General features: G+C 42.1%; 1 protein-coding gene across 1 annotated transcript; it reads right to left on the minus strand.

Annotated features, from left to right (window-relative positions):
• Positions 1–2,773: 2,773 nt before the first annotated feature.
• LOC138016185 (uncharacterized) lies at positions 2,774–4,461 on the minus strand. The gene is made up of 2 exons (XM_068863357.1): positions 4,220–4,461; positions 2,774–3,623 (listed from the first exon to the last, which is right to left on the minus strand). The coding sequence occupies exons 1-2, from the start codon at positions 4,459–4,461 to the stop codon at positions 2,774–2,776; spliced, it is 1,092 nt and encodes a 363-aa protein (XP_068719458.1).
• Between the last annotated feature and the right edge of the window lie 8,039 nt (positions 4,462–12,500).

The raw sequence follows: 12,500 nt of genomic DNA on the forward strand, positions 1-12,500 counted from the left end.
TTTTTTTATTTTCGACTCCATGTATATGTTTTATGCATGTTCCTCACGAAGGTTGGTCAATATTTGGTTTGAAGAAGTTGGTAAAGTGCTTCAAAAGATGTTAAGGGATCTTCCAGATGAATATTTTTAAAACAAACATTATGATGAGAAGAATAAATCATAATGTCATTTTATTTCGAGCAATTTCCCGTTTCTTATCAGCAGTGTGGAGGCAGTGTTTCCCTGGCCAATCAGGAGATCGAACGTGTTTAGCGCTGTATAAGAGACTTGTACTGCCAACCTTTTGACGTTTAGTTAAAAAAACAAATTCAGGGAAGCCTCTTTTTATTTTTAATTCTTCTTTCTTAAGAGAGTCATGGCTACACATATGGTTACTCCAACACCTCGTGTTTTAATCTAAAGTCGCAACTTAGCTTGAACAAGCTTAAGGTCGCGGTCAATTATGGGGTTTCTACGCGATCACCAGGCCGCGATTTTCTCCGCCGTATGATAGATCTTATCAAAGGGGCAAAACGATCGCACGATCAAGTTCGCCTTACTAAGGAGGTCAAACACGACATTGCCGTCTTGAATTTTTGGGGGAGTTCAATGGTAGAGCCTTTTTTTCTGCGTGAAAAATGGGAAACATCGTCCGCTCTCCAGTTGTACACAGATGCAGCCGGATCCAAGGGATACGGTGCTATCTTTGGTAAGCATTGGTTTTGCGGCGCGTGGACCGACTTCATGGAAATCCTTAAAGATCACAATTTTAAACCTGTCTCCGATCGTTATAGCGCTACACATCTGGGGGCCTTAAATGGCCAATAGGTGTGTGGCATTCTACACTGATAACGCTGCCCGTGTTGATATCATTAACCGAATATGCAGACATCAAAACATCAATTAGTCATAATTTTATTGCGTGATTTGGTTTTAAATTCGCTTAAATACAGTATTTTATTTCGCGCAAGGCATATTCCGGGTGCCGACTTCATTTACTTCATTTCATGTTTTCAAATTTCGCCCGATGCGGAGTTTGCGGACGTCCTGCCAACACCAGTGCCCGCGCACCTCTTGTCGCCGAGTTGCCTCTAAGCATATGGTCCTGTTATATTCCGCCCTGTCATCGGGTTTTACCAGCGAGCATAGGCTGAAAATAGTCCTACTCTCCAATGGTCCAAGAAACCATTGGTCCACTCTGTCGTTTACCCTTTGCCATGTTTTCAATGATTTTTATCGATAATTTTATCATTCTGTTTCTCCTGCTTTACCGCTAACCACTCCTGTGTTCGCTCTTTTTGTTTTTTATATTCACGCTCGGAAGCTACAATCTTGGACAGAATAGATGGAAAATTTGTACCCCCTCTCCCCTCCCCCTCCCAATCGAGGATGAAAAAATGGCGCGTTTCGGCTTTTGTGGAGGGGGGTACAAATTTTCCATCTATTCCGGGGGTTTGCTATTCCATTTTATTCTGTCCATTAAATCGCATCTGTCGTCCAGTGGATATGGGCACAAGTTGAAAGGTTTGGGTGGTCCTACGAGAGCTTTCATTATTGACAAGTTGTTGACGGCCCTAAGTCGTCTAGGCTAAAGTGAAATCCGGCTTCCGATCTCAAGGGCGGTTCTCCACGCGCTCAGCTCATAGGTTCACTTCTTTGGCCTTTGATCGTGCTCTTTTTTCTCGCATGTTTTTAATAGCATTTTAAGGGTTTTTTTTAGGATCGGTGAGCTGGCAGCCAAGAACGAGAATTCGGGTGGTTCGGTAATTCAATTCAGCATGTCGTTCACATCGCCGTCGCAAGGCCAAGGGACGTCACGAAAGAAAATGACGTCTGGTGATCGGCATATAATTCTTTGAACCCTGACGTCGCGTGATTGATGTTGTCATCGATGGAAACGCTTTTTGCAGATTTAGAAGCTCTTGCCATTCATAATGGTACAGAGTATCTATAGGTGTTCGAGTTCCTAAGGCGAGGCCTGTAGCTGTCCTGTAGTCACACCCCACATGCTCCATAATAAGAAATGTAATCGCCTCCTCCGCAACGACATTGTTTATATAACTGCAGGGAAGAGAAAGATCTATCTAGCAAAACTGATATCTAATATGTTTACATACTTTGATTAATTCTTTTTGAAATTTGCTATTGTTTTGCGTTTCTTTGTCTCCTGCTGATTTGTTGCGAATGCCAAAGAATACCAGGCTGTACTTCGCAAACTTCACGGTTTTTTATTCTTATTGATAACTGATCTCGTCCCGATTTTAATATTTCCTAGTTGATTTTCTTTTATCTCTGACGTGCGACACACCCTAAATCCTAGACAGCGATGATATATTGACTGATTAATTGGTTCTATTGTCTACATTGAAATCACCAAAAAAGATCACATAACGCAAATCACTCTTCTTACTAAAGGTCACATAATGCAACTAAAAATATCTCGACACACTCCCCTATTTGCTTCCGTCACGGGAGCAAATACAATTCGAGTAAAGTTCTTAAATTTCTTTCGATTGAAACTTAGTAGACTGAAATCAGTGTTCAAATCATCAATGTTCCTCTCTTGAAAAAAATCTAAATTCGGCGTTCACATGAACAATGTTTCTTAATCGTTTTGGTCACGTTCAGCAATATTTTGGATTCGTAGTTTGGCTGCGACTGCGGCATCTCGCATTGGTCTGAAGGCAAGGGCTTCAGGATTCAGTGGAGGTTTCGGCGCTTCTCGAGACTTGTCACAGGACAGCTGCAGTGGATATAAATGCTGCACTGCTCTCTCCAGGTGGCTCTTCCCTGCTCAAAGGTTCGCAGCTCTCACGACCCCGTCACGTCCCGCAATTAGCTCTTTCGCTATTCCAAGCTTCCACTTATTTCTTTTTTGTTGTTTAATAAGGCACACATCTCCCTTTTCAACTCGACAAGGGGAGTCTCTATGTGTTACGGTGTGACGTTCTCGCAGCCCACGAAGGTACTCTTTCGTCCAGCGGTGCCATATGGCATCTTTGTATTTTTTCAGGTACCTCTCTCGCCGTCTGAGTTGTGGGTTCTCTTCATAGTGCACTTCCCTCTCAGATAGAATATTTGGTTGGATGAAGAGCATGGAATTTGCTGTCAAGACTGGTAATTGTGCGCCGTCTTCAACATAGGACTGTGGGCGACCATTCAAGGCTATTTCTACATCTAGACAGACTTTTTTAAGCTCATCAAAGGTTAGATAGGCGTTGCCGATAGTTTTTCTCAATGCTGTTTTCGCCAGCCCTATCATGCGCTGGAACTGGCCTCCCCACCAGTGGGCTCTGCTTAGGTTGAACTTCCATGTGATTTGGTGACGTGCAAGGAAATCGTTTAGCTTCTCGTCGTTCTGCACTTGCTTAATCCATGATGCGGCTCCAATGAAAGAACTGCCGTTGTCTGAATAGATCGTACTTGGTCTGCCACGCCTTGCTATTAATCCTTTTAGGCTTAGAAGGAATTCACTGGTCTGCAAGCTTCTCGCCAGGTCGAGGTACAGTGCTCTCGTCAGACTGCAGGCATACAGAATAAGGTAGGCTTTTCCTTCGCGTTTTTCAGTGGCTTTAAACTTGATTGTGCCCTTCGGTTCGATCACGCGGTAGTGGTCCAGGAGGCGGTACAGCAAGGGTGGCGGCCTGAAATCGTTTGCATCCTGGGCATTTTTTTCCCGATACGATTCGCTAGTCGCCTTAGGCGCGGGACCCAGTGCCGTTCTCGTACTTTCGCCATTGTCACTTGCGTCCCTCCGTGTAGGGTAGATTCATGAGCTTCTTCCACGAACCTCTCTTTGTAGACTGTTGTATCTGGAAGATACACTGGGAAGACGCCCTGTATCCTTCCCCGGCATTCAAGGAGTTGCTGGTCGTTTAGCTGTAAGTTAAGCTGCGAGCGGTCGTTTTCATAATTCTTCGATTTCACGCCCTCCTGCTGCGCTCTTTTCTCCCAGAATCTTCTTTGGATACTTAGTTCTTCGGTGGTTAGTGGCCCTGTTTTCCTTTCACGACGTGGGCGCCTTGTGTTATGGACAAATCTCGTGACCCAGCCGATGCGCAACACGCGCCAGAGGCCGTACTTGTTAAGAATTACATCAAATCAATCCACCTCTTGGTGGGTAGCGAGCTTGAATATCTCTGGTACCGTCTTTGCTTCAGCTAGTATTTCAGCAGTGGCGGTTGTGGTTATGTCGACTGGCCAAGCGCTTGGGTGTGAGAGTCATTTCGGGCCATGCCACCAGAGAACGTCATCTTGTGCTACAGGCCCTCCACGACTCCCAAGGTCTGCTGTATTCTCTTTGGTAGGCACATATCTCCACGTTATCCAATTCTTATCTCGGATTTTGCGCGCCCGGTTGTGCACAAACTGCTTGTATTCTCTTTCTCTTCTTATCCAGTGAAGCACAACTGTACTGTCTGACCAACAGTAAACTTGGTCGACCGGAAGTCCTTCCAGGCCTTCTTTCACGTTAGTGGCCATATTAGGCGTGGTATGGTAAGGCATTGTTTGGCCAATCGAGCTTTAGCTGCCACAATGCCTTGTGTGACACCTTATGGTTGCGACACGACAGTGAACGCTGCTGCTGCCACGCACACTTCACTTGCATCTCCAAAGATTTGTTAGGATATGCTGCTGATTGGTTCCCGATACTGAACCAGAGCCCTCATGAATGTAATTCTTTCCGGTGATTTTGATTCCCATTTGGCCCACTTGGCGGCTAGGTCAGAAGGCAATTGTTCATCCCAACTTATTCTAAGTTTGCAGGCGTCACGATATAGCAGCTTTCCACATAGTGTGAGGGGAGACGCCACTCCAAGTGGATCGTAAATCCTCGCTATTTTAGCCAAAATTCCCTTCTTGGTTTTGTCGGCGTCCTCAATCGGCACGATGACGCTTAGGAAATCTCCCAGCTTATCCCACTGCTCCTGGATCACAGCATTGTAATCATCGATGGACCCATTCTTCTTGAGTTTCCGGACGAGGTTAGCGAGTCTGCGTAGGCTTTCGACCTTGTTGTTTGGCAAGGGAGAATGGTTTCCTTTCCACGGGAGAGCGCTTCGGTACCACTCTTCTTCGCTCCTCCACAGCTGTTCCTTAACTCATCGTAGACCACACCCTGATCTCCTGGAGGCGAGTCCGCCAACCCGAGAACATCTAGCTTACAAAGTTCTTCATAGTCAACTCTCGACGTTTGTGTTAGGGGCATACTGGTGGTATCGATTTCTCTACCAGGCAAAGTGATAGTCCAGCCCAACTTTAAACTTGCTACAGGATCCCATTCTCTGCCCACACGGTGAGGTTCGGTGGTGCTGATTCTGGGGCATTCTTTTTTTCCTAGTATGATGTGCACAGGTAGGCGGGGTCTCTCGTCTTTGTCAACCATGGTCACGCTCTTTAGATGAGGGTGTTTCTCTACGAGCTTCTTGTAGCGAGGGTTGTCTACCATCATAAGATGGGGTTTCTCTACTTTAGTGACTTCTGCTTCCATCTCAAAGTTTTCCTTGATTGAGTTCCGTATGAACTGATAAACGTCCATCACCCGTCTGCTCGCGCCCAACATCATTTCAATCTTGAGCAACCCAGAATTGCACCAATTCTCTCAAGTAGTACTAGTGCGACAGAAGCGTACGAACTTCCCGCGCCGGAATCTAGAAGGGCGCGACATTTCATTCCTGCAACTTCCAAAACAACCACCGAGTATACCACAGGACCATCGCACATTTGCGTAGCTGTCATCGAGATGTCTACGTTTCCTCTGTCACAGATGCAGATGTCGTGTTTTCTTTTGCAAAACAAACACGTGTTCCTGCTCTTGCATTCCGTCGCCCTATGATCATCTCTTGCACAGTTGAAGTGGAGGCGTTTTCTCAAGAAAATCTTTCTTCTTTCGCTTGTATTAGAAACTTCAGTGCATTCGTTTCGCTTGTGATCAGTGCTGTCGCAGATTTAAGCTTCGTAAACGTTCCAAAGACGGAGCCAATTCGTACGGCAACCATTGAACTTTGTAATAGCTAGCTTAGGAAGCTTAGTGCGCGCTCCCTCGCTGGAAGGGCTGGCTTTATCTTCGCTTGACTTCGTTGCGTGATCTTTCTTTGATTCTTCTATTTTTTCGCTCATATTCTAGTTTCTGCTCAAGCTGTGCGCGTTCAAATTCAAGCTGAACTTCGCGCTCCTTCGCTTTAAGCTCCTTCTCGGTTCCTTGACCTTTGAGATCTTCTGATTTAAGGCTAGCCAAGTGTTCATTTATATGAGTTACTTTAAGGTCAACTTCAGCGACCTGGTTTTCAATTTCTGTGCTCCACTTTGTGATATCCTCTTCGGAATCGCCTGCTTTCAACTTCTCTTCGACAACGTGAAGCTTTAGAACATCTACTTGGTTCAATATGGTAGTCAGCGCCTCGCGATGACGGTTGATTGCGAGCACATTCCCCGACGCTAGTATGTCATGTGTTTTACCCGATGTAAATACAAGAAGTTTAAGTTTTCCTCCAATGTCTGCTTTTAGTTTCTTCACTTCGGTTTACTGGCCAATAAACGGTTTCCTTCGTCCCGTTGGAGGTGCCACTGTGTTGCGAATGCCAAAGAATACCAGGTTGTACTTCGCAAACTTCACGTTGTTTTTTTTTTATTCTTATTACTGGGTTGCCGTATGGCAATCCCAGACGGAAAATGGGTAGATTTCTCCGTTTTATTATTTTCCGTGTCGGTAAAAGTCTTGCCTGTCACTCCCCTGCTATGTGGTGTCTTTGCATAGAGCCTTCTGCGTGTATTTTCTTAGGATCGAGAGGGTAGTGGGAAATGCGTAGATTTCTCTGGTGGACACTGTAGAACGATTAACTTAACCGGCAATGGCGTCGAAAGTCATGTAACGTGAATGGCGTTTTAGTGGATCTTTGAACAAAATATACCCTTATGAAGTTCAATAATGGCAAGTCAATTGGATCCTGAACAAGCTTAAAAGCGACAAGTAATGGACTTCGATAACAATCTGTCTCCCGTCGAGCCGTCTTTTACCAGGTGTGCTGTTATGTAGAACATTGAAGATTCGTCGGGCAGCGATAATAGTGAATTCAAAGACTAGACCAGGTGGATTAGGTGGAGTTTCAACCGTTAAAATCGCTGAAAAGGTAAAGTTATTTTAGGAGCGATGCAATTGCGTGTCTTAAACAGATTTTCCTTTGATCTCACATAATTGTGTTTTCCCTCAAAATATTCGCTTGTTTTCGCTTTCGCTCGAACGTATTTACCTTTATTACATGTGCAATGAATAGTTTTATCCTCTGGGATGAATTTTCCGTCGAAAAATCGGTTATTTGGGTGGTTTTTGGCAAACAGAGGTTATTTATTCGTAATGCGATCGCTTCCGTTGCCGTTCGTAACGGGTCGCAAATTTGACACTTTTATCGCATTATCACATTACGCACTGAACACTAATCCGATTATTCCTAAAAATCTAAAAATATTCGTGCCTCATCAGTTTTCGGTCGAATTTATGTCCAAGAAAGTAGATAAATTGCAGAAAATTTTAGTTTTGCATCCAAAAATTCGTAATCAACACTAAAATGACCAAATTTTGCCTCGAAAACATATTTTACTGTTATTTTTCTTAAATTTTTTCGTTCAACTTTCGCTTTTATAAAATGTCTCAGTTGTCTGTAAATAAGTTATACGCTGTTGGAAATATGTTTTTTTAATTACCTTTTGCTTTGTTTTTGCAAGCCGGTAATCGGCCCGTGGGCATTTCGGGAGAATAATGCCCTACAATTCAGTCACAATTAGCCAATCAGAGCGCATGTAATATCGGCTACAAACACAAGCCATATAATAAATGGTCTTAATGACCCCCCAACTTGAAAAAATTTGCCTTTAACGCTGCACGTACCACAGGCAACCCAGTGTACCCTCACGAAGGGTCTAGTTGATAATTGATCTCGTCCCGATTTACTGATAGAAGTAGTTGTGGATAATATTTCTTAGTTTACTTTCTTTTATCTCTGACGTGCGACACACCCTAAATCCTAGACAGAGATGATATATTGACTGATTAATTGGTTCTATTGTCTACATTGAAATCACATAACGCAAATCACTCTTCTTATTAAATGTCACACAATGCTACTAAAAATATCTCGACAGATTTACTTATCTCTTGGGGTGTACCGTTCGATGTCAAAAGGGTCTCAGACAAAACAGGGTCAGGTTGGGTCCAGTGAATAGTCAGTGGAAAAATACAATAAGTGGTTGTCCATTAGGTCCCCTCTTGTGGAACTTATTTCAAAATGACCTCACTTATATAACTGAGGAGGAAATTCCTATGTATGCAGAAGATCATCAAATTTTTGCCTCGGCTGCGTCTGCTAGTATTGTTGAAGGTAAACTGCTGATTGAAGGTAGCAAACTATTACTAAATGGTGCAAGGAAAACCTGCTACAAGTGAATGTTCAGAAATATCAATACATGCTAAGTACTGGGTTCTGGGACTGAGGCAAATAATAGTATAAACCTGCATATAGATGGACTATTAACATAGAACAATTGAAATCCATCAAATTGTTCGGTGTACTCCTGGACTCTGAACTTACTTTTAGTCAGAATATTAGTTTCGTTTGTAAAAAGGCTACAACAGCCAACAGATAGGAGTTCTAAGACGTCTAAGAAAGCTTACACCTACTCATGCTAAATTACTTCTCTACGAACTGAGATGCCATCTTGCCTCGCCTGACCTACCACAGTACTATCTGGCACTTCTGCAGAGCCTCAGACAAACGTAAAGTTCAAAGATTACAGCAGAGAGCCCTGAAAGTAGTGTTCAACAATGAATCAGCCTCCTACGTATGACGAGCTGCTGAGCGAATCGCTCTGACGAAGGGCTAACGCTCGAAACGTCAGCTTTTAGAATCTCTATACGGTGGCCAATTTACATTATCAACTCCGTTGATAAAGCCAAATTTTTGTATACTACTTCCCCACCGACGCAGCACCACAGTTTCTTTAGAAACTACCCCTTCATTCTCTTTACAAATGGTATGGTATGGTCTGACCGGCTTGTTCTGACTAACGGAAGGTGCCCATATTTTTCAGGATATAGTCTCTTATACATCTTAACAAAGAAATAAAATTATACCCAGGTTTTAGGGTGGTTGGCTCCGTGAACATCTTGTTCAGGACTTCTCCAACATTTTCTATAAGCTTTAAATACCTCTTACTAAACGAGTTCGAGGTCGGTACTGTAATTAAGTTACGGACCGAGTTATTTCCCCTTGATTTATTTCCTGCAGGCTTCGCGCTTGGGCCATAAATCAACGGAAAAACCGTGATCCGTAACTTCCAGTACGGACCGAGAAAACGAGGTTAGTAAGATATTTATTATATCTAGATCTCTGAGGTTAATCCGGCGCGCGGGCAAGGAAACTAGTCGAAGTCAAGCGGAAGGTTCAACCGCCACAAATATTGCCGTGTCAAAATCCGAAAACCTAAATCTTCTTAGCTGTTTGAAATAGTTGCTTGCAAGATTCAAACAGTTTTACAAGTTTATGTAACAGAAACGACATGAAAAACTTGCTACATAATGTTTTATCGAAAGTTCAAACTTGGCAGGCCATACAGCGGGCCGCCCGGAATTGTAGAATACGGACCGCTAACTTAGCCAATCACAGCACGCCTACTATCTCAGAGACATAATAAAACTAAAAAAAATCTATCGACTCCGGGCGTTTTCCATTTACCAAGAAATTCCGGAAATTCCGGTTGGGATGTAAATGAAACACACGTTTTTGGTTCGTTCCACTGGAAAATTTTCGGAAGAAAAAGGAACTTCTGAAAAGGTAATCCTGTTTTCCCGTTGGAAACTTTCCGATGAAAATGTGTGTTTCATTTACAACTTTTGAAAGGTCTTACCACTTCTAGGCTATTAACGGCCACATTTTAAAATTTTGGCGCGTAAAATCGCAATCACTGGGCGGCGAACGGACCTGAGTTAAATGGAACACGTTTTTTACCCGATGGAAATTTCCAAAGAAATTTCCAGACATTTTTTGTAAGTGGAAAACGCCCTCCATCTCCACCAGTACCACTGGAAAAATTGAAAATTTCCATAGTATGTAAGAAAAGATGTAAATAACATGTAAATCTTCAAAAGGATACTGTAAATGAAAATTTACATGATTTTTACCCATTTACATGTTTTGAGAAATCCTGTAAAAACATGTAAATATTTCAGGTGAAACATGTAAATTATTAAGAATATCATGTAAATTTCTAAACGCAAGGACATAAGACCATGTAAATCCAATACACGAACCTTTAAATATCATGTAAATAGAATAAAGAATCCCGTGAATATCATGTAAATGGCATAAGGGAGGCTGTAAATATCATGTAAATGATATAAACGCACCTGTAAATACCATGTAAATCGAATAAGGGAGACTCTAAATATCATGTAAATCGAATGAGGGAGACTGTAAATATCATGTAAATCGAATAAGGGAGACTGTAAATATCACGCAAATCGAATAAGGCAGACTGTAAATATCACGCAAATCGAACAAGGCAGACTGTAAATATCTTGTATATCAAATAAGGGAGACTGTAACTATCATGTAAATCAAATAAGGGAGACTGTAAATATCATGTAAATTGAATGAACAAGGGTTTAAATGTCATGCAAATTGAACAAAAGAGACTGTAAATATCACGTAATTTGGGTTCCTGGTTTGACTCTTACATGTTCACGTTGCCAAGAGATGTATCAAGGCTTTCTGTGGGTTGTATAAAATCCGCCAGATTAGAAAATTCTTCAATCATGAGTTAACGCACGCAACTCGTATGCCTTATTTAACATCCATTTGCCCTCTAGGTGCATTTCGTGTACAGTTTAAGGTGGCTCAAACCAGTTTCAACACTTTCAAGACACCTTGTTATTAGAAGGATTGACACAGCAACACTTTATTACGTAACAGCAATGTTGTGGTACCATGTGAAACATCAATTATTGCTGAACAAGATGCAGTCATTGTTGTAACGTTATCATGGTAACAGGAAAGCCTTGCAAAAACATCCTATTTTCGGCTTTAGTTGCTCATATCTGAAAAACGGACTCGGTGACCCCAATTTTGACTTGGACTTGATCAAATGTCGCCTTGCCAAAGGGCAACGATCTTTCAGCTTTCGAGGAGCCAAAGCATGGAACGAGCTTCCAAAATCCATTAGACATGCTACGTCGTTAAAAAAAATCAAAAATAATTTAATGAAACTATTCAAGGAACTTTAAGACTCTTTTTTTTTTAATTCCAATTGTATATAAATTTATAGCTTTATTTGTTATATTATATTTTTGTGTCCAAGTTGACTTTCTTACTATTTTAGGTAATTTATTTATGACTATTTTTACATTGTGGCTGAAAAGCCCATATGGCGGGCTTCAATAATTGTATGTGGTTAGGTGACGGGTTAAGGTGAAAGGTTCGAGTCCTATGTCCATACACTTGGGTTGTCTTTTAAAATATATATGTGACCATTTCCCATAATCCATATACATACATACATACAGCCTTCTAAATTAAAGATAATAGTAAATTCAGAGCAATTTATGAATTAATAATTTTCTTTAAACAGAACTTCAACATTTGTGGGTTCAGCAAAGCTTACCAGAGGCTTGGTATTCAGTCCCAGGCTGCAGCCGCGGTTGTTACTATGGATACGGACATAGATAAGTCATTCAGAGACCGATTAGGGCGCAAATGCAAATGCAAATGGTTTCAGCATCGTGTTCAACAAAATCGAACGGATGTTGAAGCTAGCAATGATTGATACCGTTTTCCAGGGTACTTAAATTTTGTGTTTTTTTCTCTTTCAGAAATGTGTTAAATGACCACCAAAGTGACTCCACGACAGAAATTTCCTACCATTATATGAGGGTGGTAAAGGGAAGTCTTGATCACGTTTCACGGAAAATGAAATGGTCGTTTCATACGGACAATACTGAATTGCCATTTCAAGAACTTTTTTTTGTTACGCAAACTAGAATTCTTATGTAAGTTAAGAGTTACAACTGTCTGCTATAAAGAACCTCGTCAGAACGGTTGCATTGAGAAGAATCTCACGACCTTCCGGGACTGTTTCCAAGCTAAATGTAGTTTCCGCCATGTTGATTGAGCAGCAAAGCTGCCGTCAAGGCTAGCGAGGCCACTTGTCGAAGGCTTACGTTTCAGTGATGCCATCCAGAATGATGTAGTTGTTTACCGTGCACTGCCGAATTATATTTACAGTCTATTGTTATACAGTCGAAGCTCTCCTTGCGACCACTCTCGTAAGTGACCAGCTCTAGTTACGACCACCGTTGTGAAATCCCGTTTGAATTGTCACTCAAACTCTGTGATTAAACACGAAGACGCGCTATATAAGGAATAGCTCCTCCCCCTGTTGGAGTTCGAGCAAGCAAAGAAATCAAAATGGCGACCAACGGTCATGATAGAAGGAACACCAGTATCGTTGAAAACGAGACTTCGAAGTCATCA

The sequence above is a fragment of the Montipora capricornis genome, chromosome 1 (genome assembly GCF_036669925.1).
Source record: "Montipora capricornis isolate CH-2021 chromosome 1, ASM3666992v2, whole genome shotgun sequence".
Classification (NCBI taxonomy): Eukaryota; Metazoa; Cnidaria; class Anthozoa; order Scleractinia; family Acroporidae; genus Montipora; species Montipora capricornis.

Coding starts and splice junctions, on each gene's coding strand:
- LOC138016185 (XM_068863357.1), bottom strand. CDS start 4,461: ATGGCCACTAACGTGAAAGAAGGCCTGGAAGGACTTCCGGTCGACCAA. Junction 3,624..4,219: donor GCACAAGATGACGTTCTCTG/GTGGCATGGCCC, acceptor AAACGATTTCAG/GCCGCCACCCTTGCTGTACC.